A 27,846-nucleotide genomic window follows, 5' to 3' on the forward strand; every position below is an offset into this window, starting at 1 on the left:
TGCGCGGCGCTTGGCGGCAGCGCCCGCGACGGCTTGGCGGGGAGCGTGGGGAGGAGAGGAGAGGAGTGGCCCGGGGCGATGGCGGCGGTGCGGGTGCTGCCCGCCTCGCCCAACTGGTACAGCAGCCGCTGCAGCGATACCAGCAGCGATGGCCGCCTCTTCGGCTTCGCGGCGAGGCACCGTATTTCCCTGTTGGATGTCGGCGGCGGCGCACCCGCGTTTTACGGTACCGGCACTACCCGCTCTTGCAGGGACCCCGGGCCCGCCGGAGGCCCTCGCTCCCTCCCCCGGCCTTTTATAGGGGCGCACCGGCCCCGTGGGGCCGCCCCTCCGCCGGGAGCCGCTTAGGCAGGGGAGTCCCTGGGGTCGGGGAGGCAGCGGGAGCCCCGGTGGGGACGGCGGGGGTGGGTTTGGGAAGGTACCGTGCGCTCATCGGGGTCCCGTCGCCGTCTCTTTCTGTCGCTGCAGGAGAACTCATCGGGCACACGGACAGGATCTCGGGGTTCGCGTTTTGTCACTGCCCGGGGCAGAGCAGCCTCTGCGCCAGTAGCTCCGACGACGGGAGCATCCAGATTTGGGACACGGAGTCCCTGGCTCCGGTGGCCGAGTACAGCCTGCACCAGGTAGGGGCAACTCCGGCGGCGGAGTACAGCCTGCACCACCGCTGGGTGGGCTGGGTTTTTGTAGGCTTTGCACACAAAGCCAGGGTGGCGTTACTTCAGCAAAGGTGAGTTCCAAACCCGGTGACATTAAAAGCGTTGAATGCTTCTGGCCAGCTTTTTGCTCTAGTCCTGGGGCTGCAGCGCTGTTACATCACCTCAGTCGGCTGTCAGTTACCATCAGAGCCTCGGTAAGCGAGGATGCAGCGCGTACGCGTTGCCACTAAACCCAACTCACTTCAAATCTTTTCATAGAATCATAGAATAGTTTGGATTGGAAGGCACCTTTAAAGGTCATCTAGTCCAACCCCCCTGCAATGAGCAGATCAGGTTGCTCAGAGTCCCGTCCAACCTGACCTCAGATGTTTCCAGGGATGGGGCACCTACCACCTCTCTGGGCAATATGTTGCAGTGCTTCACCACCCTCATTGTAAAAAAAAAATCTTCCTTATATCTAGTCTAAGTCTTCCCTCTTTTGGTTTAAAGCCATTACCCCTTGTCCTATCACAACAGGCCCTGCTGAAAAATTGTCCCCATCTTTCCTGTAGGCCCCCTTTAAGTATTGAAAGGCCGCAATAAGGTCTCCCCGGAGCTTTCTCTTCTCCAGGCTGAGAAACCCCAACTCTCTCAGCCTGTCCTCATAGGAGAGGTGCTTCATCCTTCTGATCATTTTTGCATCCTCCTCTGGACCCACTCCAGCAGGTCTCTCCTGTGCTGAGGGCTCCAGAGCTGGACGCAGGACTCCAGGTGGTGTCTTCCCCAGAGTGGAGTAGAGGGGCCTTGACTTGCTGGCCACACTTCTTTTGATGCACCCCAGGATACGGTTGACTTTATGGGCTGTGGGTGCACATTGTCGGCTCATATCCAGCTTTTTATCCAGCAGGACCCCCAAATTCTTCTCCTCAGGGCTGCTCTCAATCGCTTCATCCCCCAGCCTGTATTGATACCAGGGGTTGCCTTGGTCAGATGCAGGACTCTGCACTTGGCCTTGTTGAACCTCATGAGGTCCACACAGGCCCACTTCTCGAGCCTGTCCATGTCCTTCTGGATGGCATCCCATCCCTCAGGAATGTCAACCGCAGCACTCTACTTGGTGTTGTCCGCAAACTTGCTGAGGGTGCACTCAATCCCATAACTTTCAGCAAGTTCTCGTCACACACAGGACAGACTGAGAACGTACGTTTGAACGGTTACTGTCACTCAGGACACCGTATTGGCCAATATATCAATTGTGCTAAAGCCCAGAAGAACTGAAACACTTCCGAGCAAACCCAGCAGATGCTGGGGAGTACTCACGGGTTATCTTCTGCCTGTTATTCTGTGTTAGGTGGTGGTAAAACAGCTTTAAATCTATTCAATTCTTTTTCTTCAGAATGCAATCTCAGCGTTGCACTGGTCACCTCTTGTGAAAGATCTGATTGTATCCGGTGATGAAAAAGGTGTAGTTGTTTGTTACTGGCACAACAGAAGTGACAGCCAGCAGTTCTTCCCAGAACCTCGGACAATTTTTTGTCTCACTTGTTCTCCTCATCATGAAAACCTGGTGGCAATTGGGTAAATATTCATTACGTTTTGTTTACCGTTCTTCTTCTGTAAGAACCTTATTGTGAATTTTTGCTACAAATTGTAAGGTTATTTTTCAGAGGTTTTGATGGCTGTTTTTTGCTTCTGGTGTACAGCAATTTAGAAATAATGTTTAGATTTGGTAGACCTGAAAGACATTGAAATCCATAGCAATGTGAGGGTCCAGGTTTGGTTTGCATCCCTGAACATTCTTTAAATTTATTTTTTATTAGACTTCACTGGTGTTTGTTTCATTATAGGTTACTTAATCGGAAGAGAGTTTTTTAGTTTTTCTAGGCCTTTGTCAGCCACTGCAATTCCACTCCTTTAGACACCCAAGACTGTATTGACCAGAGCAGGAACATGAAAGCCCTTTAGTCTCGATGATACTGTTCTCTTGAAGGAGAACAAACCCAAGAAGAGGGAAGGAATGAGGGTAATTTGCTTTTGTGTTAAAGGGAAAGGTTTTCCTTGTATAAAATCCACTGTTGTGGCTGTATTACTAATGAATTGCTGTGATTCTTGAAGCCGAATATACTGGTTGCACTTCGTGAAAAGGCAGCTGCAGGTACACCAGTGCTATACTGGAGTCCCAGTGCTGCTTGTGATTTGGCTTCTCTGTCTGTAATACAGTGATAGTGATCCTGGTAGAGAGCTCGGAAATCAACTCAGGTATTATTCCACAACGATCCAAGAATTTCTTCATTAATTTAAATCTCTTGTTTGTAGCTACAAGGATGGCATGGTGGTTATAATTGATATCAGCAGGAAAAGAGAAGTGCTTCATCGACTGAGAGGCCATGACGATGAGATACATTGTCTGGCCTGGTGCCCTGTGCTGGGTGAAGAAAAGTTATCTGCTTGGCAAGATGAGCTCCAAGGTACGTAGAAGTGATTAATAGCTTGTGAAGTGGTTTGTAGTTCATGTAAATATCCTTCTAGAGAACTGAATTCCTTATAGAAAGTCAGTAAGTAGCTGAGCAAAAGCAACTGGTAAGTTCAATAAAGTACGTTCTGATACAAATCAATATATTTTCAGTTAATTTTTGTAAAGCTTTGAATTTTAAAGCATAATAACGTGATTTCAATGGTATTCGGTAGTTCCTTCTGAGGAGGGCAAAGTTCCAAATGGGGAGCTGACACAAGACACGACCGCGAAGAAAGGTTGTTACCTGGCTTCAGGAAGCAAAGATCAGACCATACGAGTATGGAGCTGTACTAGAGGCAGAAGTAAGTGAGATTAATAGTGTGAGATAAACAATAAGAGTGTGGTGGAAGAGTTCTTCTCTAACTGCAGCCTTCATTTGCTATTTTGACAGTTTAAAGCATGGGGAGCGTACTTAAAGCTTCAGATTCTCAGAACTTCTTTATCTCTCAGAGAATTTTGATGTACTAGGTCTAGGTGATCCCTCTTCGTTCTGTAGGTGTAATGACTTTGAAGTTGCCACCCACAAAGAGAAGAGGTGGAGCCGTTGATCCTGCTGTTAAAGAGCGCATTTGGCTGACTCTTCACTGGCCTTCTGGTCGTCCCACAGAAATTGTATCCAGCTCTTTTGGGTAAGTCGGGTGCACGGCAGCCTGGGTATCACCAGTAACTGCAGATTAATAGCTAAGGAAGAACTGGGTGGGAAACTTGGAAACCCCTTTCCTTCCGAGTATTAGTGACATGTCGGTTTTCAGTGTGGTTAACTATGGATATGGTTTGTATTTGTAGGGCGGTGTTTGTGTGTATCTATGTAGTGGCACATGTGTGTCTGGCTGTGTTACTCTTGCACATGTAATATAGTCTATATTTAGCCTATATTATTATTTTGAAGCAAACAGTGAAGTACACCCTTTAAATTTTGCAGAGGAGAATTGCTGCTCTGGGATTTGACCCAATCTGGAAAACGCAAGTGGACTCTTCTTGGATCTTCAGAAGGACAAAATCACTCCCGGATTGTGTTCAATCTGAGTTCTGTGAAGCATCATGACAAAGAGCTCCTTTTTTCCATTTCAATGGACAGAGATGTAAGAACCATTTATAAAATTAACATAAAAATAGCTGTACTTGTACAGTTTGACTGAGTGCAGCTACCCCTTTTAGGGCCACAAATTTTCTCTTAAAGTGGGTTTATTCCAGCATTTTATAACATTCCAACTATTGCAGCCCTGTCTGAGACATGTAGTCCTCTGAGTGCAGATCACATTCTGTGTCAAACCTTGAATTTGACCCCTTGATTGTTCATCTCCCTCATGCTTTGTTTTTCTTTGTCATACCAGTCACTCTACATATAACCATTCCTTGTTCCTTAAATATTCTTCAGGTGAAGTGCTGGGACCTGTCAACTCTGGATTGTAGCTGGACCATGCCCTCGCTTGGGGGATTTGTGTATAGTCTTGTCTTCTCCCCCGTGGACACGGGCTGTCTTGCCATCGGTGTTGGAGACAGCATGATCCGGGTGTGGAATACTTTGTCCATGAACAATATTTATGATGTTAAAACCTTCTGGCAAAGCATAAAGTCCAAAGTTACAGCAGTAAGTGTGCTTTTGATTACCTTTTTTTTTTTTTTCCTGGTCTCTTCTCTTTTTCACTCCATATTTTTCTTTCACTCTGAAGAAAATTTTTCCCAACTGGTAATATATAAAGCCAAGTTGTTCCCTTTTGTACTCGATTCTTTTGGTGTACAATACATTTTAGAATCTGTCAACAAACCTCCTTTGTGACCCTTTCTTGCTTCATCGATGGTTTCCTTTGCTCTGCTGGGAAGTTTGACACGCACAAAACCCAACGTGGATGTATTCAGTTTGGGTTTGACCAGCAGTTGGTGAGAGGCTACTGCCTGGTAAAATTGCTGACAGCAGTAAAACACAGGAGTTATTCTTGTTCACACCAAAAGTTTTCTCACCATCCTACCATGTTTTCCATTTCTATTTTATTATGTCGATGTTAAATAGTATTTTAGTCCCTTTTATCTTCTCCCACAATAGCTGGTAGGGGGAAAGCCTTTGATACTTAAAGTGGAGTGATCAAATCGAGTGGCTGTAGTTGGAAGGGTGGGTATAAGGGATGGTGCTTGCTCATCAGCTTCAATGTTTTCCTTTTGTTTATTAGAAATAAAGTGTCTGTAGCTTGTGTCGTTGTGGGTCTCTTTCTATTTTGCTTGCAGTTATCCTGGCATCCAACTAAGGAAGGCTGCTTGGCTTTTGGAACAGATGATGGAAAAGTTGGCATATTTGACACCTTCTCCAGCAGGTAAGAAAGTAACTTTGAAATTCATTAGTGTCAGATCCTGCTGGTGTGTTACCGTGTGTAGGTGGTGTGGTCTTACCTGAGGTATATCTTTACTGTTAGACAAGACTAGGATTAAATTAGCTTCTAAGGTAATTTACTCAAATTACATGACCAGAGATCATCTGTGGGAGGGCACCAGTCAAGGAAAACTTTAGCAAGAAAGACATGTTCAGAGAACGAAGAGCAATATGCAGGTGCAGGTTATGAGGACAGTTTTGCTATGTTTTTAGTAGTGTCTTACAGGAGAAGTTAAAGAAGGCTTGGCTGAGCCATTGCTTTAGCATGTTACAGCACAGTGTGTCTGTTTTCACTACTGTAAATACGTTGCTTTTAATTATTTTTTTTTCCCCTTTGCTGAAATCTGGCTGCCCCTGCTTCCTTATCTTCCCACCCAGCGCTAAGAATAAGCCACCTCAGATCTCCAGTACCTACCACAAGAAGACTGTGTACACATTAGCCTGGGGGCCTCCAACTCCTCCTTTGTCTTCTGGTGAGTCTTCTATTGGTAGAAACCAGAGGTCCTTTCACAGGACTGTATTGTGAGAATTTCTTGCTTCTGGGTCACAGGCAATTGAAGTGTTTATAGCCTTTTAAAATAATGTTTTGATTTATAGTGGGAGTGATTGCTTCTGGAAAGACTGGTGAAGAACATAGTATATTTAGCTTTTTTTTTTTTTTCCTCTGTTGGATAGAAGGAGAAGGTGAACAGCCTGCTGTAACTTTATATAGTTGTGCTGGAGAAGGTATTGTGTTTCAACACAACCCCTGGAAGCTTAATGGAGAGGCAAATGACATCAACAAAGTCATCCGAGACACTAATTCAATCAAAGTGAGTATGATTTTGAGGTTTTTTTATGTGTTTGTGTTAACCATGTCATAGTTTCTATGGCCTTGTAGTTGTAGGTTTCTGATTTTGCCATCATATGATGAATCTGTAACAAATAAAAAATTCGAAACCTGCAGTCCCTACAGATGAACTTCAGAGACACTTACTGACTCAAACTATTTAAACAGTTTATGCGTTTGCCTCTGAAAAAGGGTGTGGTTTTTTTTCCCAATGTCAACATGGCACATCTGTTCCTGGCATCAGTTACTTAATTTTCTATTGTGTAATTTGTTTAACCATAAAAGTTAAATTGAAGTATAGAGTCTGGTTTTAAAGCTGTGTGTGGCTGTTTAAAATAATTAGTTCATAAAGAGCTTTCCAGTTTAAAAACACTTGAAGTGATATCCTGAATAAAGTCACGGTTAGATCACGTGGTGGGCATGCATCAGTTAACTACCTCAACTTCTCCAGTTCTCTTCTTTCAAACGTTAACTTTTTCTTTTTTGAATAAATTTTTCAGTAAAGGCAGTCATGATTTTGCAGGAGTCTGTTTCTGTTTGCACTGCAACTCATGCAGAGTGGTTGGTGGTAACTGACCATAACATCTTCTCAAGTATGGTCAGTCATTTCTTAGTTGAAAGTACAAAATAGGTGACATGGGTTCCATCTTCAGTTGCTTTAAGTCAGTGTAAGTCAACTGAAGACACTCAAACTATATTGATTTTTATCAGCTGGCTTCTTCCTTGACTAGAAGCCTCACTGGAGGTTAAGAGGCTAATGTCACAGGCAGTGAAACGATCTTTTTTAGGCATCTAAACTTTAAATTTTAAGTAGCATTCATCTGAATTGGAAAGAATAGAAATAATTACAAGCAAACTTCGATTTCTTTTGAAATATGATAGAATTGCATGCAATGTCTGGGCTTTCCAAGGAGCATAAGGAGATCAGGAATCTAGACAAACTTCCTTTGAGACATTTCACTGAACTGATAAAAATAATCACTGGTTCTTGCATCAGTTCATTCAGTATTTCTTCATTGCTCCAGCTTATGTCACTGCTACAAAAGCAATGGACCGTTTTGTGACTTTCATTTTGCAGACTAATTGCAACTCTGCCCACTTCCCAGTCTTGCTCTGTTGAACATATGTGACGGAGATTTAAGAGTTTTTGGTAATAGTTTTGTCCTCTCTCTACAGCACAAACTGCCTGCGCGTACAGAGATCAGCTGGAAACCAGATGGCAAACTCTTGGCTCTTGGCAATGAAGATGGGTATGTTTCACTTGTAGGTGAAGGTGGTTTATGTGCTCATCTTGATAAGAACGACTGTAGTGAAGCAAAGTACTTTTTCTCGCCCTGGTTTGTCTCTGTTCTTTCACCGTTGATGTATTTGAATTGTGATAATACAGTGTTCCTTGCTGTTGTTTGGTTTAGCTGCTCTTGGCATGAAGAATCCACATCGTTATGTTAAATTATTTTTCAAGGATCCACTTATGGTCGAAACACACTTTTGCTGATGTACTAAACAAGGATTTGAGTTGAATCCAGAAAAGAGAAACTAATTTAGTTACTCTGTTTCATGTTCTGTATTCCTGCTCATGCAGGATAACAAAAAAAAAAAAAAAAAAAATCTCCATTTTCACTGCCTACTGGAATTCTTACGCTTTGGTTCTTGCATTTCAGGTCAATTGAAATATTTCAGGCGCCAAACTTGAAGTTGCTCTGCACTATCCAGCAACATCATAAACTGATTAACGCTATTCGTTGGCATCATGAGCATGGGAGCCAGCCAGACCTGAGTTACTTGATAGCTTCAGGCTCAATCAACGCCACTATTTATGTGCATAATCTGAAGAGCGTTGTAGGTAATGGTTTGCAGATTATATTCCAATTCTTGGCACCTTGTTTTGTTTTACTTATGGTTTGTCTTGCTGGCCATACTTGATCCTTTTCTTTTTTCTTTCAGAAAACACTTCAGAAGGTCCTTTAACAATAACAGAGCCTTTTCGAACTCTGGCTGGGCACACGGCTAAAATCACAAGTCTTTCTTGGAGCCCCCACCATGAGGGAAGATTGGTATCTGCTTGCTATGATGGCACTGCACAGGTATTGCTCCACGGCCACACAGGGATGTGTGTCTTTTAGTTTCAAATCATCCATTCTACATCGTTCAGAACCAAGCTGAGTAAACAGCAAAGCTGCTTTTGTGAGATGAACTGCTGAAGTGCTGCTTATTTACCCTTGGTAACCATCTCCTGGTTCTAGATACCTGATACGCAGGCATGCCTATGTTTTTGCAATTTACGAGTTGATTTGTAAGTCTAGACGTTATAATTTTAATATTGGTACTTTTGGATCCTTAAAAAAAGAAAGATGTTATGCAAATGTATCGCTGCAAACAAATGAAGCCCTGAATTTTCTCCATTTGTATGTTGGTATTTGAAATACCTGTGCAAACGCCCTAAAAGAGAAGCTCCTAAAAGTGCAAATAAATGAAGAAAAAATGCAGAGTATTAGGGGAAGATGAGACTTTCTGAGTAATTTGATTTCTTTCTTGTTTATAAGGTATGGGATGTTATGAAGGAGGAGCCACTCTGCAACTACCGAGGACACCAGGGCCGGCTACTGAGTGTCCAGTGGTCACCAGTGGATTCAGATTCTGTTTATACAGGAGCAGATGATTTTACTGTTCACAAATGGCAGATCTCAAAGCAGGAGCATACACGGCCTCCTCAGGGTAAGTATATCCAAACAGGAGATCATTTCCTGAAGATGATGTTGGAGCTGGGAAATAAGAGGGTTGCCACGTTGAAATTCAGCATAAGTTCTTATGCTGAATTCCAAATCTGCCTGCTACCTCTTCAGGAATAAACTGCATCTAGGTTTAAATTGAGTTGTATTTGGAAACTAAATGTTGATCTTGAGAAACAGACAGCTAATAAACTAAAAATCTCTACAGATAATATCAGGCTAACTTTTGCAACCTTCTACAGGCAAAAAGAGTATAGAATTAGAAAAAAAAAGAAGTATGCAACCAAAAGTCAAAACCAAGAAGAAAAAAAAGCCCATGGGAAAGAGTCCAGCCAAGCAGGATCTAAGTGATGCCATGAACGGAGATGAGAGCGTGAAGGAAATGCTGCTGGAGGAAAACGGAGTGTCGGACCACGAAGGAGAAAAAGAAGCTCAGGAGGCAGAGTTGCCTGATAAAGTCTCCGTGACTGGTAATAATCAAATCATTTTAGTTCAATGGTTCCCAGACTGTTCAGCACTCAGCACATCACCAAGTTTAATATTTTCATGCAGATTTTCTCATAATATGGTTTTACTGAAGTAGTCCACTTGAATGAAATACAGTTCAGGAATGCCTTTCATAATTTTCTAAACTAGTTTAAGACTAACTGTCTTTAAATAACAAGATTCTGGCCTAATGAACAGCACTACTGTATTTGGCTTGAAACAGTGTGATTTTTGATCGGTGTCACCTTCTGGTGATAAATCTTATATCACTGGTAGACCTTTGTTAGTGCCTGTTGAAATCTTATTTAGCTTTCTGACAGTTCTGTAATGTCTTCTTCATATTTCCTTTCCCTAAAAAACTACTAATTTCTATGGCAAAGCAAAGCTTGCTCTCTGTATATTACAAAATCAATGTAATAGAATGTGAATATGTCAAATATTCTGCTATGGGCTTTTCTATGTATTGTTTTTCCTTTTTAATCACTTTTTTATCACTTTTCTCGACAGTGTCCAAGGATACATCTTCATCTGCATACGATTATTCTTCATTCAGCTTGCCAAAGCCTTCTGTGACCCAGAAAGCCACTCCTGTGAGAAAGGATCCACCTAAAGAGAAACCAAGTTAGTATGTTTCGGAGACTTTTAACAGTCCTGCATCAAGGCAGAATTCCTCATTCTAGGCTTCTGTTTGGCTGCAGTTTCCCTTCCTAATGTGACACCAAATAAGTGCCAGAGAAAGAAAAGCGTGCTTTCTAAAGTCTCTTAAACATTTTAAGTTTCTGCTGCTTTTATTTACCTTTCTTGTCAGGTCAATGCTTTTATTTACCTTTCTTGTCAGGTCAATTGAGTAGTTGTTTAATGTGGGCTTAGATATTGCCTTTTAGTTGCTAGTTTCATTCCAGGCAAGATGGGCAGAATAGTATGCAAAGTGATCAGTATTGAAAAGTCAGAGTTGTCACAACAGATGCACGTGGCACTAGAGCATCTGTTTTTTGTTTTCCTGCTTGAGGAAAAGGGGCTTTTGGAATATGATGGAGAGTTCTGCTGTAGGAGACTCTTGGAACTGTGCAGCAGCAGCTAAAATCTGTCTTGATTTTTCAGCTCCCGATGCCTCTCTGAAGAAGAGGAAGCCTCGTTCTATTCTCCCTTTCAGCACATTTATGGATCACAGATCAAAAGATGAATTGCATCAGGACTGTTTGAGGCTGGCTACGTGTCTGAAAACCAAAGGTATCAGTCTAAAGCTAAAATACTTAGAGGGGAGGTGCTCTAAAGTATTCAGAAGCATGTGTCCAAGGACTTGACTTTGATCACTGAGCATTATTTTTTTAAAATCCTTACCTTTATCAAAGTGTTTGACTAGTTGTGATCTCTTACCTTACTCCTCTTGCAGTGTCTCAGCACTCTGTAGCCACTCCAGACAGGTTTTGAGACAGGTGTTGTGGAGATAGGGTAGAATTGTCTGCCTACGTGCGAAGTGTTTTTCACCTCCAGAAGTATAATATGGGCAGGAGAAAAAAAACAGGAGGAAGATGTTTGTATTCTCAAAGTCTTGTTCCTTAGAGAATGCAAAGGAAGGTGATATGCTTGATTTAGACTGAATGTTCTGCACAAACGTGATCCTTTTAATCCAACTTCGATGTAAGTTTTATGGGTGCATCTGCAAATTGTTAAATCTGCTATACAGGAAAGAAACTAGAAGATTTAAGTATTTGCCAGCGGTTGAGTGCAATGGAGTGGTACAGTGACGTGGCAGTTCCCAGCATGGTACCAAATCTGAAATATTCATTCTTTTTATGTGGTGTAGATAATAATGAAGATGTGTCCCCTGACCTCAAGGATCGCGTCCACTTGGGGCTGTTCATGGACAGGGCTTCTCTGCACAAGATGATTGATGTGGAAGGTAAGCGGAATAATGAATCCACTTTAACAATATGTTCATTGTAACTGTTACATCCAAGGAGAAAACAAATCGGGAAAAATGCTTGAATTTTCTTTGCTGTGGATTAAAGTGTAAGATTAAGAATGCAGGTCTGTGTGAAAAGAAAAGACATTCTTCCCTAATCGTTTTTACATCTTCCAGATGCAAATTTGCAATACCTTAACCTTGAATAATCTCACTTTTGCCAAGTTAGTTTACTACGGCAAATAATGCTACTGCACTCATGCTGATAGGAAAATGTGTTTGCTTCCAACAGGAAAACATCACTTGGAGAACGGGCATCCAGAGCTCTTTCAGCAGCTCATGTTGTGGAAAGGAGATATGAAGGGTGTCCTCCAGGCAGCTGCTGAGAGGGGAGAGCTCACAGACCAGCTGGTAGCAATGTCGCCCATGGGTATGTTTGTGCTGGTAACACACAAGCAGATGGAATTAGCTGCCAAGGGTGGCCTCGTTCTGATTTTTCTGGGTTGGAAACTCATGATTGTTCCAGACTGGAATGAAGTTGCTTCTTTGACTGTCTGATAACAAAAATTGAACACAAAATATATCCTATTTATGACAAAGACCTGGATGTTTCCACAAGTACCCTTAGGTTGGGACAGCCAGAAACAGAGTGGTTTCCTCTGGGACTTCTTGAAGGAGCAGGCCCGTCCTTCCAAGCACTAAGTTGGTACTTTATAATGTGCAGCAGTCCTTTTGGCGTGCTGTTGGCTTAAATATGCTTTTAAGTTATTTTACAGATAGTGAAGTCCTACAGTCATGTTCAAGTTCTAGCTTTGCCCTGTTTCATTACCTCAATGATTTTTATATTAGCATTGTTAAGAAACAAGAAACTAATCTGGGGCAGAGAAACACATGTTGAAGAAACCAGTGATGATGTCATCCCACAGGAATTCTTCCAGTTTTAAAACTTTGCCTCTCTTTTGCTTTCTCTTTTGCAGTTGGATACCAGGCCTGGGTTTGGACAGTAGAAGCCTTTGCAAAGCAGCTGTGTTTTCAGGAGCAGTATGTGAAGGCTGCCTCCCATCTCCTGTCCATTCATAAAGTGTATGAGGCTGTCGAGCTCCTGAAAGTGAACCATTTTTACAGGTTGCTGTATATTTACGTTTAGGATTTGCTCTTGTTTTCTAGTGGTATAGATTGGACATTCTGGTTCACTTTTTGTACACGGTCAATTAACTTTTCTGTCTGGTTTCGCATTAGGGAAGCAATTGTAATTGCTAAGGCCAGGTTACGTCCAGAAGATCCAATTCTGAGGGATCTCTACACCAGTTGGGCAGCTCTGTTAGAGAAAGACGGTCATTATTCCATGGCCGCCAAATGGTGAGTGTTACTGGGAAGAAGACAGAATTGGTTCCATGCCTGAAACAAAGACGGTTCTTTGTTTTGTAGCAGCTGAAATCTGTTAACTGGTCTGTCTGGTCATTACTTGTCTAAGGCGCATTCTGAGCCCAATCTCCAGGCTCCCTCTACAAGCTCCAGAGAGTAGTTCAGAGCAGAAGGTCCAAATGCCGTACCACAGTAGAGCCATCTCTTTCCATAGACGTTACTGGAAGTATTTGAAAACTAGTCTAGCAGGACTAAGATGAGGATATGTACAAAAAGACTCTCTGATGTTTCCAACCTTTCCACTGGAAATGTGCAGTGCAGCTGTTCATCCTGAGTTTCTTGAGGCCTTAGCTAATATCCTAATTACTGGGTTATCCTTCTCCAACTAGAGTGTTTCAAATTTGTGACTGCCAAAATTACTTGAAATATTTTGGATGGAATAGTGTCCTTTGCTTGATGCTCATTGCAGTTCTGGCATTTTTGAGGGTGTTCATGTTGATGAAAGGATTCAGATGAAACTGAGAACTTGTGGAAAATACAGGTTTATCTTCAATTGTATCTTTGTGCTATTGTGTTGCATTACAATTTGAAAATGGTATTTTAGTACTAATCAAGTCAATTTGCTTTTTATCTCTTTTCAGTTATTTGGGGGCTTCCTCACCCTATGATGCGGTTAAGGTGTTGGCAAAAAAGGGGGATGTGACATCCCTTAAAACTGCTGCGGAGCTTGCACTGATATCTGGAGAGGAGGAGTTGTCAGCAAGTTTGTCTTTCAGATGTGCCCAAGACCTGCTGTTGTCCAGGAACTGGGTGGGAGCTCAGGAAGTCCTTCAGCAACATAAAACTTTATTTGTGAGTCTGGTCATTTCCTTTCTGCTTTCTTTAGTGTTGTCTTTCTCCAGATCAGCTTTGCACCACTTCCCCTATGTTAACAGTCCACAGGTAGACCTTTGAGCTGTTTTTGCCTCAAAATACTGTTCTAGAAGTTTATTGCAATGACCCTATGAAAAAGAATGTGCCTTTGCAGAGGGAAAGGGCCTCTGGTGGGGAGGCACGTAGGCTCTGTGCTTGTTAGTTATATTACAGGTAGTTGAGAAAAGTGGGATTTTTTTTTTTTTTAAGTATGTAATACTGATCATAAGAAGAAAGAAGTGAAGGATATTGTTCACTGTTTATGTTAAAGGAACAAATGAGTTAACTGTAAGTCCATCTGCTGCAGGCTTAATCCAGAAATTCATTTTCACGTGGACTGAGTGAGCAGCAGGCGGCTGGCTTAGCTTGTTCGAGGTTTCCTTCTGACCTGAGAGTCTGTATCAGCATTGTTCTTCGGTAGCTGCAGCTGTGAAACATTCTATCACCAGCAAGCTGCTACTAGCCATGACGTTCTTAAATTTGTCTACCTGCTGTGGTCAGTAAGGGATTGTTTTTCTTACAGAAGCAGCTCCAGTGCTTTTTTTTTTTTTTCTTATTAAAGGGACAAAGACTTGTTTTCTGCCTTAATGAACTGCTTTGCAAGTGCCTTAGTGAAAGAAATCCCTGTGACCGAAAGAGCCCCGTGCCTCCCTGTTATCACAGCTGGGAGCTGAACAGAGAGGCATCATTTTTTGACATGGTGATACAAGTGTGGCAGAAAGAATTGGGCATGGACACCACTGAACAAGCCACACGTGCACGGGAGCAGCTGCGCAATATTGAGCATCCTCCTTCTACCAGCAACGCGCACCCAAAGCAGGTAAATGGATTTAGATCTGTGTATGCACTACATCTTACTATGGCATACACAGTAAAATGCAAGCACTTTGTGGTGTTGTGCCAGCCGTTCCCAAAGGACTGGTGTCTGCACCCAGCTGCAGGATGAGGTTATAGTCTGGGAGCTGGGACCACTTGTGTAGCCACCAGTTTGTTTCTGCATTTGTTTATGCACAGGGTAAGAGGCAATATACGGTGCCAGTGATGAGCACTGAGATCACGGAAAGGTGCTGGGTGAGAGTGACTGGCACAGCTGAGTAGTCTCTGCAGTGATCTCAAGGGTTTGTGTGGAACAGTTACGAGAGGCAGGGCTGCTTGTAAAAATATTGTGGAGCTCAGAAGGTGTGTTCGTAGACAGGTGATCCTGCAGCTCTTCTCTCTGAGCGCAGTGAGTCACTGCCCTTTGGTGTGCTCCTGCTTCTCATCTGTTTAGTGAGCCACACACGTGCACAGCTGCTGATTTTACAGTTACAAGTAATGTAAAAGTGCTCCATCTCCTGCACGAAGGAGACTGTGTAAATTGCTCTGTCTTTAAAATAGCTTTTGGTGAAGTCACGTGCTTCTGGGATCTCCACAGTGATCATAAGATGTGAGTAATTCATATGTTGGAATAAAACTTGTGTTCTCTGGCACTACCTGTAGGTGCTTTTCCACATCTCCCATGACCTGACCCTTGCAGCCCTGAGCTATCAGACTGCTACCTGGGATGAGGCAGTGAAAAGTATTCTTGGAGCTGTGACCCGCAGTTACGATGCTGGTAATTTCACGCTGATGCAAGAGACTTGTAGTATCATCCTTCCTGAAGGTAAGTCTCTTCTTGGGTATCTCCTGGCACAAAAAGATGGGGGCACCTTCCTTGTAATCACAGCTGTGTAGCAATTAGTATTACTACGCATAATGATGTTTGGAAGAAGCAAGACATATCTATATATATGTGGAAAACTGTGGAATTTTGCTAGTGCAAGGGCCGTTGGGCGATCAAAATTCCTGACTGTAAGGAAGGTCAGCAGCATCAGCTGGTGTGGACGACGTAAGAACCTGAGCAAACACTGTTCTATAAGGAGATGGGGCCATTGGAAAGCTGTGTTCATCTCATAGTTCCAAGTAACTCCAACCGGCCCTTCCCTTCATTCTCTGCAGAGTACGCAGTGCTTTTATTTTGCAGCTCTTGATCATGTGAATATCTTGATGTGCTGCTCAGGACCAAGGAAGTTTGCTGTAGCTGATGAGTAAGATGCAGTCTCATGCTGGCTAGGACAGAGTATTGTGTTTAAAAAGATGCCAAAGATGTCTGCCTTTGCTTTTCTGCTTTCTGCACCACGGCCCAGCATCTCAGAAAATCTCTGGTTTGGGTCTCCAGGGTAGCCTTTCATTTACCAGATCTGGTCTTTTTCTTTGGAAATCTCTATGAACTATTTGTAATCCTTTTTTTTTCATCATTAGGCTGTGATAACCTGAGACACAAACTGGACGGCACAAATTCTCAGAGCATGGACGCTTGCAGAAGTTTAGAGAGCTTTGTGGCTTACGGACTGTTGTATGACCTGTGGTGGAATCCACCCACAGACTCCCTCAGCTTGCAAAAGGCTGTTGTGGATCCGGTGCTGCATCCCAGTGAGCAGACAGCTCTGGAGAAGAGTTACATTTCAGGTCAGTCTTCCTCTGAAGAAACTCCTGATCAAACTGCAGTTGAGACAGATGAAAACCTCTGCAATACAAATGAAGCTCGTAGGTGTGAGACAGAAAGTGACTCAAGAACTAGCTCGGTCGATGCGGTAGACAGTCAGTCAAAACTGAATGGTTGCAAAGTGCTGCTTTCAGCAGAGATTGCTGCTCTACAGAACACCCAGAGAGATATAGCTGAGGTCCAGCAGATTTTAGCAGATATGATCCGCCAGCATCAGCAGCAGAGGAACAATCTCCAGGAAAACACAAATGGAAGCGCCCAGGAAAGCAGCCTGCAGCAGAATTCAGAGACTGAATCAGACAAACCATGCTCTGACAGCAACCAGATGAATGGGTAAGCTTCAGAACACAAGGGAATGGATTGAAAAGCATTGCTTTTTTTGTGTGTGTTTGTGCAGCAAATTTCTTGATTTTTGCCTCTAGTCTCAAGCTTATCACCCAGGGACACTTCAACATACAGCTCAAAAGCCTTGTGTTTCCCTGGGGCTGAACTACCATGTGCATAAACTTACTACAGCTGAATAACTTCCTGATACACAGGGGGGTGGTACAGTGAATAAACAGGGCAGCTTGAAAAGGGGAGGATAATGAAAAGGACAAGCTTGATCTAAGAGCTCTGTCTCTTTGTTGAACAATTATTTGGGCTTTTGGCAAGAACGAGCAAGAGCTTGTTAACACTTGCCCAACTCTCTCCTGTGCTCCCTGTACAGGAGGGAGCCCATGCAGTCACTTAAGCAAAACGGTTACTCATGACACCTGCTCTTTTCTTGACAGTAAAGATGAAGTAAAGGAACCAATTACGCTCCCTGAGCTAACGAAGCAGCTTGTAAAAGCGAAGCAGAAACTAGCAGAATTTCCAGACAATTTAAAGGTAAGTTTTCAGAAGGGGCATTGCGGTTCTGAAAAAAGAGTGTCTTTTTGTAAGGGCAGCCTCATCACAGAGTCCCTTTCATACAGAAAGTAAGGAACAGTGACTTCTTGGTGATCCTGTGGCAGTTTTGAGAGAGAACTGGCACATGGTGTCAGGGGGATATTTTTGTTTCAGGCATAACTTCTCCGTGCAGTGGGAAAGTGTAGGTAAAGCATGGGAGAACTCAATGGGATACTCTGTATGAACGTCTCCCATGCATTTTAAAAGTAACCCTTTGCTACTTACAATTACAAAACCAGTTCTGATAAACAGTGAAATCAGGAATTTAAGGTATAAAATTACCTTTATAGATTAGGAACTGTAGAAACTACACATCACATGTTTGAAAACGATGTTTCCTAGCGTATCTCATCCCCTCTGTTCTCCAGCCTATAATGTAACTAAAGGTAATCATGGTGGTTGTACAAGATGGGGCAAACTTGGTTAAATGTGAGCCAACGCACTGGAAGAAGGGATAACAATGCATCTGACTCATGATTGTCTGTTCCAAAGATACTGTAAAGCAGTGTCTTTAGAGAGCTGGCTGCCTGAATAGGTTGTAGCTGAACAATTATAAATGAGAGTAGACATTACCTCGTGTTCCTTTTTTTGCAGGTCTTCCCGTTCCCCGACGTGCTGGAGTGCTGCCTTGTGCTCCTCCACACTGGATCCCAGTGCCCTCCTGATCTACACGAACAGGCATTGGATCTCCTTAGGAAACACGGCAGCGCTAGTATTTACAAAAAGGCTGGCAGGAGGTTCTTGACATGACATTTTGAGACCAAATTGTTTCCCCTTGAGCTGCCTACAGCTATGTAACACCAAGGCTGTTCTTTCTTCAAGTGATGTTTGGATGGCCATGGTTATTGAAGACTACCATTTTGGATAAAATTAGAAAAAATCAGGTTTATGTACAGACTTACTCATGGGCATCAACTACCACTACTAAAGGACATGCACTAGAAAATTGAAAAGCAGTAGGTTGTGGCCTCGAACTGTATACAGGATTTTTGTATCGTTTTTTTTTTTATTATTTGTTGGAAGTTATGCCAGTGAAAGCTCTCAGAATTTACATATAAGACAAGCAGTTTTGAGCAGCTCTGTCAGTCTTTCAGCAGAGGAACAGCAGCTGCCCTCAGGAAAAACAATGGTTTCTGTAAGCAAACTGATCCTTAATCCTGTATTGTTCTTAAAAGCATTGTGAGTTTCTTTTCCCTCCTTTAAATAAAGTCTTCTGCCACCATGAACTGGCATTTGATTTGATGGATATAAACCAGTACCAATCAAGGGTAAATGCATTAAAAATAAGCCTGGTTTTGGTTTTTTTTTTTTTGTTAAAAGATACTACATCAATCAAACTTGGTAGATAAAACGTGTGTACTATGACTGAGCTTTGCATGGTGAAGCCACCTGTACAACATAAAAGGGATTCCAGCACGATTAGCAAGAGACAAGGGATTTCTTCAGACCAAGAAAAGTGACAGTCCCTGCTTTTGGCAGTATCTGTGGCTGAACAAACTGCTTTTTGCTAGTGATGGTAAATTTGAGCTGCTTTTCTAGAAATGCCAAAAGCAATCCTAGATTCTGGAGACTTAAACATGCAATATTTTGATGAGTCTTACACCTTAACCTAAAGGTTTTCCCTGTCATGACAGAAAAATTAACTCTTCATAAGAAAAGAACAAGGCTCAAAAGTCTTAGTGAACATAACAGCTATCTGTCTTAGTAATTTCTAGAAGCACATTCTTAAATGCAGCAGAAAACTTCATGTTCGGATAGGGGGAGTCATGAATTTACAAAGTTGGTAAGTACAATGATTATTGTTTTAAGAATAAAAAGTAGGAAGCATGGATGCTTTTAGATTAGGAGCTGTTTCAGATTCTTTCAGCCAAAATGCAGACTTGGCAGGATATAAACTTCCTGCTCCAAGGTAAGTGAAGCATCAGAACAACTTGAGCAGGAGGTGAAAGAATATTCTTCTGTAGAGGTGTTAACCTGGTAAACTGTTGCCATGAAGTTGAACTTGCTGAATTTTGTACAAAGTGCTTGAAACCAGGAGGGGGAGCTAATGCTTAACCAAACAGCCCTTCTGTACTTTAGAACGTCTAGAGTTTAGATGAAGCAGGAGAACTTCACACAGGACAGGTACTCACTTAATGTGATGAATCAAGCAGAAAGAGAATACAAGTCTCCCAAAGAGATTTTAAGCTCAACTTTCATCAGCTACTGTACAATAAGCTCAAAAGCAGATTTTACTAAGAACTACCCCAGTAGTATATCAACAATAAAAGAAGAAACGTGAGCATCTTCCCTTTGAGCATGTATTGCTCAAATTCAGATTCCAAAGTCTGAACTTTGGGAATTTTAGTGCTTGATGGAAAATCCAAAACGAGGCCTGGTTTAAAAAAATTTATTTTACAAAAATTAAAAACAAGTAGTATTTACAAGCATTTTAAATACCAGCTCTAAACCTCAACTCCTAATAATGGATTGTTTAAGGGTGTTTAAAATGCAAGTCTTAAAATCTTAGGTTTGCCATGTCCGAAAGGCTTGGGTTTTTTGTTTTGTTTTTTAAGAAATTTCATTACGGAGCTGTTGAAAAAAAAAAAAAGATATTATAGAATAGCTCATTTTTAAAAAAGTCAGAATCCCAAGTTGTTCTTCCATCCTTTAACTACTTCTCAGATGTTTATAATGAAGAGAAATGGAGCTGTTTTGTTGTCAAGCATATAGTAAAATTAGGGGCTGGAGAAGAGGAACAAATACTTATCCACCTGCTGAACTACTTGTGTTGCAATGAGAAGAATAACATTTGTAGGTTAAACTGAAGATGACTGAAATGAAGAGTATTGGTCCAATCCCCTGTCAAAAGGTCCTCGAGCAAACGCTCTCAATCTATTCCCAGAACAGTTTAATACCCATAAGAACTAAGCTGAGGCTCAGTAGGAGTCAAACGGGTACCATATAGAAACTATGGAGAGCTGATCAAATCAGCACCAGTAATATCCATTCCCACTGTTGTTAAAGCAAATCTCTGAATATTTTTAGCTGCAAGGATCATTTTTAATGTCATCCGTTCCCAAACCTCTGCAGTGATCAAAGGGAGCAATTTCCACAGACTACACAGAGATAAAATAAGCAAAACATGAGGTGAAGCAGTCACCCTCACAACATGCAGAAGTTTTAAAATAAGCTTTATAAAGCACAATTTACAAATTTGTGTGCATGTCTGTGTCCGTTTTCACTGGATTTCCAGACCCTTAGCTCTACTGAATATTCTACCATTAAGTCTTCCTTGCAGATTCTGTACAGTATAAAGAGGAAAAAAAACAGAGGTATACACAGTAGGTTCTGTCTTTTGCCCTTGGTATTAAAAAGATGGCAAACCACAAATGCTGGCATTAGGAATTCAGTCAACTCTTCTTCTGGGTTTCAAATGAAGATGCAGCTCTTCAGCAAAACTGCAGGCCTTCTGCAGGCTGTGTACTGTAGGTGCCTGTTGTTTGAGACACTATTAGGGGAAAATGGTTGAGGACAGCAGCTGCCAATATGGTAACCATGTTCTGCTGAGGGGTGCCGCTTATCACGGCTGCATGTTGTTGATAATAGCCAAAATGCTCATTTTCTCCTGGGCCGAGTCCACATCTTCATTTTGTTTCTGAGCCACTCCTGTGCCAAGGCCATACAACCGCCCACAATACTTTGCATCATCAATTGTATCCTCAAAAAACAACTGCAGATTAAAAAAAAAAAAAAAAGCAAAGAAACAGGTATTGTTTAATTGTGCCTCTAAATCAGAAAGCATCCCATGTTAATTAAACAGCTCATTTGAAGTCGGTCACCTCTATGATGCAGCACACAAATTAAGATAAACACATGAAAGAGGAGTAAACAGAAGTCTGTGCCAATATCAACAATTCCTATTATTGACAGTTTGAAGTGTGAAGGCCACAAGGCTTAAAAAAAAAAAAACAAATCCCAAACCAAACAGAAAACACGTTGTACACGGTGACATTTATGGATAGGACCTGGAGAAAGAAGAACCATAAAGAATAGAGCAGTACCTCTTTCATTCTGAAGAATGCCATTCCCGTGAGAAGAGAGTCTGATCCTGCCTGGTGTTGTCGTCCAATTCGCTGCAAATCCAGCTGATCGGCCACTTCTTGAAGGCCACCCTACAAAGAGAACAGATTTTATTTTGGAAGATCTCTCTCTTACCAAAATTGCCACACTTCTCCAAAACGTGAGAGCAAACACTAGCTAGGATGAATCGATGCAAACATGGATGAATCCAGCAGCACACACACACACACACCCCAGCTGTGAGTGAAACAGTGGTAAATATTGTTCAATGACACATAAGTACTCTTCGCAAATTTAGGTCCCTTGCCTTCCTACGGCAGATACTTGAGATGACTGTGGGTACATTCATAGGTTACAAATGCTGGACCTTTCCCTCCCTTTCCTCAAACAAGGCTGTGATTCAGTATATAAATTACTTTCAACCCTTTGAGTGTCGACCAGTTATTCAAGTCACGTAATAGTTCATGTAAGAAGAAATACCCCACCTCACGTAGGGAAGATATGAATTATAATTAGCTTTTAAAATTACTGATATACAAACCGGAAGGTGATGGCAACGTCCCCTATATAATATACATATTGATAAGTCTAAAACCAGGGAGGCAGTATTGATTAGATACCTAGTCATAGGTGCTTATGTGTGACTCTGGCTTTTACACATGTTCCAGTTTTAAGACTTGATATATGCGGCAGTTCGGTCACTTGTCTTATTGTACATTTACAGTGTTGATGCCCATTCATCATTCGCTTTCTGGGGAGATAAAAGTACCTTGAGGTTTTTGCAGCTCTTCATTAAGTACTTTACATCATAGATAGATGGGAAGAAAAGGTTCAAGATATGGAAAAATTCATGTTCCTCTTCTGGTAACCTGGAATCTGTCAACAGCTTCACCATGTAGCCAAAGTCATAACCACTGAAAACAAAAACACAGAGACCAGATAAGTAAGTAGGAAACATCTATACTCGGTCTGTACTCGTATCTCATTTTTCACAAGAGTTTTTTTATGCTGTAGCTTTCAAATCTCAACATTTTCTGACATTCATAGAACTCCTCTGGATCAGAGGCAGAATTCATCCTAATCATCTATGTCAACGTAGGACTTTTGAATGCTCCCTAGGTGCTTCTGCTAACCTCTTGCGGAACCGCTAAGCCATTGGGAAGAACATAATTTTCTTTCCAACACTCCAAGTTTCTGTAGCTACGGGCAATATGGAAAAGCAGGAAACCCTGTTAAGTATCTGTTGCTACCACCTCCTCCTCCCTCAAGTCCTTTCACTTGTGATGGTATCGAGGACCAGAGGCTTTGTAATCATTTCTTGAAACACTACAAGAAAGACAACTACACAGATTTCTTCCTCTACAGAAACAGAAGATGGAAGTTGAGAACACCACCGACAGCATAAGGAAAAAGAAACAAAAACTTAACTTTACAATGCACACAAGTTATTAAGTGCAGAAATCACGTTTCAACTCCTTAATAACTTCTTCCATAAAGGAAGACTGTAACAGCAAAAGGATTTGCACGCAATACATACACAAAACTCAGATCACAGTAAGTGCTAATACAAAATGAAGTGCCAAGTGTCCTTCCTTCTTAAATTTGGCCCTTGTATCTTTAAGCTTATTTTAAGAACTGCAGAGCTGCTAATTCTTCTCCTTAAAATCTGTGTCAGTCCCCATGGACAAGAGCAGCAGCATTTCAACCAAAAAGTGATGTCTCGCTTCACAGCATCAGTGACCATGTCGGACCTACCTGTGGAAGGACAGCCATTTCACACTGTCACTAAGGACGACCCCAGATGTCATAAGCAACTCGGCAAAATGCAGGGTATCGATCCCTTCTTCTTCGTGCTTCTGGAACTGCAGCCCAGAGCTGGCAAGGAGGTCTATGGAATCCTGAGAGTACATGTCCTCCCTGAAGGAGAAAAGCAGCTTTGCACTCAAGGTACTAATAAAGTCAGGCTCATTTTAGAAAAATTCCCCCCACGCTGTGTTTAAAAAACTGGAGTGACAAGTAGGCTATCTCTAGGTTCCACATTTGTCTCTAGAAAATTCAAATTGAATCAGTTTTAATACCACAATTGCGGCCTCCTACATCTGTAACAAGCTATTCTGCAATCGTAATTAGTTAATAACTCTGTTGCTGGTGCAAATTCCAAAGAATCCACCTCCATGGAACTGAATGACATTTTGATAAACGTCACTTCTGCAAGAAGAATGAAGTACCACAGATGAGAGCACAGAGAAAACGGGAGGTCTCCCAAGCAGGACGACACGCAACTCTAAAGCGCTGAGCATCATTCCTGGCTACATTTTTCTCTTTCACTTCACAGCGCATACCACCGTATCATCATCTCCAGTTCCATCTCTGGGAGTAAACAAAATTGCGTAATACTTGACTGAGGAAGGTGGGCAGGGGTGAGTGATGATACCCTTAGTGGAGAGATGAGCAGGAACCGGACTTCTACACCAGTTTGTTTCATTAAAGGGTGGGGGAAATGGAAGGACATGACAACACACAAACCAAACTTCATGCCAAATATGATAATTGAGTCAAATGAAGTGATCACACTATGAAAACAACTTCACTCCGATTTCAATACTTTTAAGAGGCTCATAAAGTTGTGGAAGTAAATTTTGCCACTTTTGGGTTCAAGAACTGCATGGTCTGCACATACTGGCTATGAATTTTTGTAATGTTTTCCAATGACAGTTCCATAAAAATACTGATTGATTTCCTATAAATGTCTGATGTTGCCAGATAAACTCTCTCTTTATTTCCAGCTCTATTGGTAATTATGCTGAGTTAGTCTTTACAATTACAGGGGAAGGGATAATGAAACTTGTTTCAACTACAATCCAGGATACTGCAGCATGGAGCTGACAAGAAACACTGCCACACTCCATTTAACAAGATTCAACCTCCTGAACAGGTGTGAGGATTCCACCAACATTTTTTTAGACCCCAGTTTATATTACAGCATGGATCTGTAAAGAGGTACTTTCCTTTTTCCTGAAAACAGCACATCCATTTATTTTAAGCAGAAAGAGATGAATTTTTTTTTTAATATATATATATAATGTATAAAGTTTAAGACTATGACATTGTTGCAGAAAAGAAGTTTAAGGCACATACAATTATTGGGGATAGGCTATTTAAAAAGGGAAAGGGGATTAAAGCTAGGATTTTAGCATGGCTTTGACTTCTAGAAATACTGCAAACTCCTACCATGCTAAAATAGGTTCCCACGTAATCTGTGTTAGAATCTGGTTTTTTTATTGCTCAGAACCAGCCACTGATGATGAACTTACAGACAAAGGAAAGCATCACTTCAGCAGAATAAAATAGGTGATTATTCCCTAGTTCAAGAGACTCACGTAAGGTTGAATTTGAAGTTAAACTGCCAGGTGTTGATGCCGGAAGGATATTCTCCTTTCTCATTTGTGAAAGTCAGGCCCAGCTGGATAATTTTCAGAAGGTCAACGTTACACCGAAGGAGCTGATACTGATAGTCTATGGAACTGCGGAATTCACCAATTGGCCTTACAACAACGCCAGGAAACTCTGTGTCCTAGGAGAGAAGGGAAAAATCTTATTTCACCACTTACTTTACTAAGAGTCATTATTATCACTCTACTAGGAGTCTATTCAGTTCTCAGTACTGCATTCTGTGAATTCTTCTGTAAAAATCACTTACTTTCTCCCCTTTCCCATATTCAGACAGATTTTAAACTGCTACAAAAAAACGCTAAAAAAACCTACACAATTTGTTAACTACTGTATTTAGTCATTTATTTCAGGTGTCCTTTCTTGCAGTTTTGTTTTACTCAAAAAACCCAAACTTATAGTCATCCAATATGCACTATTGTATAATCTAAACCTCCTTCTCTCGCAAAGGACTAACTCTCTCATTTTCCCTAAATCTACTAAAAAGGACTCAGTGTTCTTTCATGCTTTAAAGATAAGTTAAATTTAGCACTCTAACCATTTTCATTCCATAGTCCAGATCATGATAACCTTCACTTTTTTTGAGAACAGCCAATGCCTACAATAACGGAAATTCCTGTCAATCAAAAAAGACCTTAAGAGCAGAGCAACCATCTAGTGCACAGACAACATTTTATTTGGCCAGTGATCGCGTGCTATCTTTGCTGAAACCCAAACTTCTAGACTATTTTTACTCTCAGACTAGGTCACATACTGACTACAGCAGATGCAAAAAACTTTCACGAAGAATCCAGTGCTGTGTGTCTGACAAAATTACTCCCTTGCCCAAGATCTTTTTGTGTCCACTCCTACAGCAGAGCCACTAAAACAGGTCATAAGCACACTTCCAATGAGAGAAAATGGAAGCATTTTCCACTGACATATGATAACAAAAAAATCATATTCACTACACTGAAATATCACACACTCTGCAGGGGCATGTGCTTTTAGGCCACGCTTTTATTAAAGACCTATCATATCTTGAAGTTTAGAGTTCCCAAGCAAAGTCGGCATAACTTATAGTATCATAACTAAATTGAGCTATTTATGTAACTAATTGGCTCCTGCCAAGCAGATACAGACTTATAAGAGCAGGAAGAGATTCCTCCCGCCCGGGGGAGATTCTGGTCATCTCAAACAAAGCTTTCTGAACACATTATCATATCTACAGTCAAAATATTTTTGTTCTGTAAGAATCAACATCTGACTCCCTTAAAAAGGAGGCAGACCAGCTGACTAGTTGCCACTTGCAGGTCTTTTGTCCTACAACACCACAGAATCTTCCATAATCAAAGGGAGAAACATTCAAAGGACAAATACACTGGTGGAAATCTGAGGATTTAAATCCAGTTGTACACTGGCCTATTTCATTTTCTGTGGCATAAACTAATATGTGCTGAATAGGTAAATAAATTCAGGTTTTTAAGGTGGTCTCTCTCTTCCTCATCTTTTACTCAACCCATACTCAACATTACTTGTATTAAATTCTGGAAAGCTTCTACTGAACAGCTTCCTAATTTTCCAGCACTTAACTTCTATCTTCTGGCCTTTGAATAGGGACAGGGGGAAATCATTCCTTTCTCAAGAAACAACTTGTTCCCCTCCCCCCAGAAATCCCCCCACTAAGGCAATTACGTCAAGTATAAAATATTTACCATTGCAATGTAGCTGTAACTCAGAACAATCTCTCGAATTTTCCTCATCTCTTCTTCCAGATTGTTGGCCCATACTTCACAGATAACCTGGCTGTTCTCTGCAAGGGCTGCTGGCATTTTGCAGGGACCAGAGTAAGGACAGCTGATGCTGAATTCAGGTGACAGCGTAGAACTGCAAGCTGTGCGACCTTATCAGTGTGCTGCATTAAACAGATAAATAAATAGTAATTTATATGCAGAAAGATCTACATATTAGGAATGAATGCTCTGGCAAAGTCAGTCACACTTCCATTTTCAGATTCAAATAGCGCATTTAAAGTTTATGCCAAGTTTTTTTTCTTGCTTTTATCGCTTCCTGTAAACATGCTGAACAAGAAGAAAACCTAGAGCATCCGTTCAGGGTACAACAGCGGATGCACAGTTAAAAGTCCGGCTATTTACGAAAAGTCATTCTCCCTGTCTGTTTTCTCCTGCCGTAAGCTCTGAAACTCCAGGCACAAGATGCACAAGTGAGGAACCCTCACGTTTAATACTTTTCATATATTGCAACAGCTTTTAAAAACAGTAGCAGAACGCTTTGCAGACTGCATTTATAGACAAGGGCTTCTCTGACGTAATTCAGGAAACGCTGAACTTCAGTTTATGCTAAGGCCAGTTCCAGCAGTGCTGCCCCTCAGAGAAACCACCGCTCGTTTACCGTTTCTTACACCACCACCGGCAAAGCGACCCCCTCTTTCTGCATGCGGGGGCTCCGGCCGCCCCACCAACGGCCAGGCCCTGCGCGATCCGGCACCCGGGGACCCCCCAACCACCACCGGTTGGCCCAACACGGGCTGGAAGCGTCCCGGCTCCCTCAGCCCAAGACAAGAGGGGGGGAGGAGGGTCCCCGCTCCCTCGGCCCACCGACAACGGCCCTGCGCCCTCAGGGTCCCTCCCGCCGCCCTCGGCCGCGGCCCCACCCCTGTGTGGGAGCATGGGGGAGGCCCCGTCCCGCCGCCGTCCCCTCAGCGCCCGGGGCCGCCCCGCCCCCACCTGCTCGCGCGCCGCTGGGCCGGGCCGGACCGGGCCCCGCCGCTGGCGCTCGGCCGCCCGGCCGTTCTCGTTCCCCCGCTCCCCCCCCGCCGCCGCCGCCGCTCGCCTGCTCCGGCGCTCCCCATCGCCTCCCCCGCCCCCACTCTACCTGCCCGGAAGCCGGGGCCGGGCCGAGGCCGGTCGCCTCCACGCAGGCGCGATGGGGGCCTCCGGGAGGGGTGGGCGGGACTTCCGGGTTGTCTCTCGGCACTCTCGCGAGAGATATGGCAAAGCCGCGGGGCGCGCGCGCGCGGGCGTTACGGGCGGCGGCGACGGGGGGGGGCGGAACGTTGCTTGCGCGCGCCTGCCTCGCGGCCGCGCGCGCTCCCGCGGAGGGGAGGGGGAACGCGCAGGCGCGGGGTTCTGTCCGCAG

General features: G+C 42.7%; 2 protein-coding genes across 2 annotated transcripts; one reads left to right on the forward strand and one right to left on the reverse strand.

Moving 5' to 3' along the window:
* The first annotated feature begins 9 nt into the window (after window positions 1–9).
* Window positions 10–18,420, forward strand: GEMIN5 (gem nuclear organelle associated protein 5). Its single transcript, XM_074155491.1, has 28 exons — window positions 10–226; window positions 469–623; window positions 2,032–2,213; window positions 2,952–3,103; window positions 3,324–3,452; window positions 3,647–3,779; window positions 4,073–4,232; window positions 4,529–4,741; window positions 5,374–5,459; window positions 5,894–5,988; window positions 6,191–6,327; window positions 7,521–7,594; window positions 8,006–8,187; window positions 8,289–8,428; window positions 8,888–9,059; window positions 9,316–9,543; window positions 10,067–10,180; window positions 10,661–10,789; window positions 11,367–11,462; window positions 11,758–11,895; window positions 12,443–12,590; window positions 12,705–12,824; window positions 13,472–13,682; window positions 14,305–14,562; window positions 15,222–15,384; window positions 16,023–16,599; window positions 17,040–17,136; window positions 17,791–18,420. The coding sequence occupies exons 1-28, from the start codon at window positions 79–81 to the stop codon at window positions 17,944–17,946; spliced, it is 4,593 nt and encodes a 1,530-aa protein (XP_074011592.1). The 5' UTR covers window positions 10–78; the 3' UTR covers window positions 17,947–18,420.
* A 1,152-nt stretch (window positions 18,421–19,572) lies between these two features.
* Window positions 19,573–27,632, reverse strand: CNOT8 (CCR4-NOT transcription complex subunit 8). Its single transcript, XM_074156163.1, has 7 exons — window positions 27,583–27,632; window positions 26,403–26,602; window positions 24,639–24,832; window positions 23,014–23,175; window positions 22,028–22,172; window positions 21,240–21,350; window positions 19,573–20,908 (listed from the first exon to the last, which is right to left on the reverse strand). Exons 2-7 carry the CDS (start codon window positions 26,517–26,519, stop codon window positions 20,759–20,761), a joined length of 879 nt encoding a protein of 292 aa, XP_074012264.1. The 5' UTR covers window positions 26,520–26,602; window positions 27,583–27,632; the 3' UTR covers window positions 19,573–20,758.
* Between the last annotated feature and the right edge of the window lie 214 nt (window positions 27,633–27,846).

Source organism: Numenius arquata, chromosome 11 (genome assembly GCF_964106895.1).
Source record: "Numenius arquata chromosome 11, bNumArq3.hap1.1, whole genome shotgun sequence".
Classification (NCBI taxonomy): domain Eukaryota; kingdom Metazoa; phylum Chordata; class Aves; order Charadriiformes; family Scolopacidae; genus Numenius; species Numenius arquata.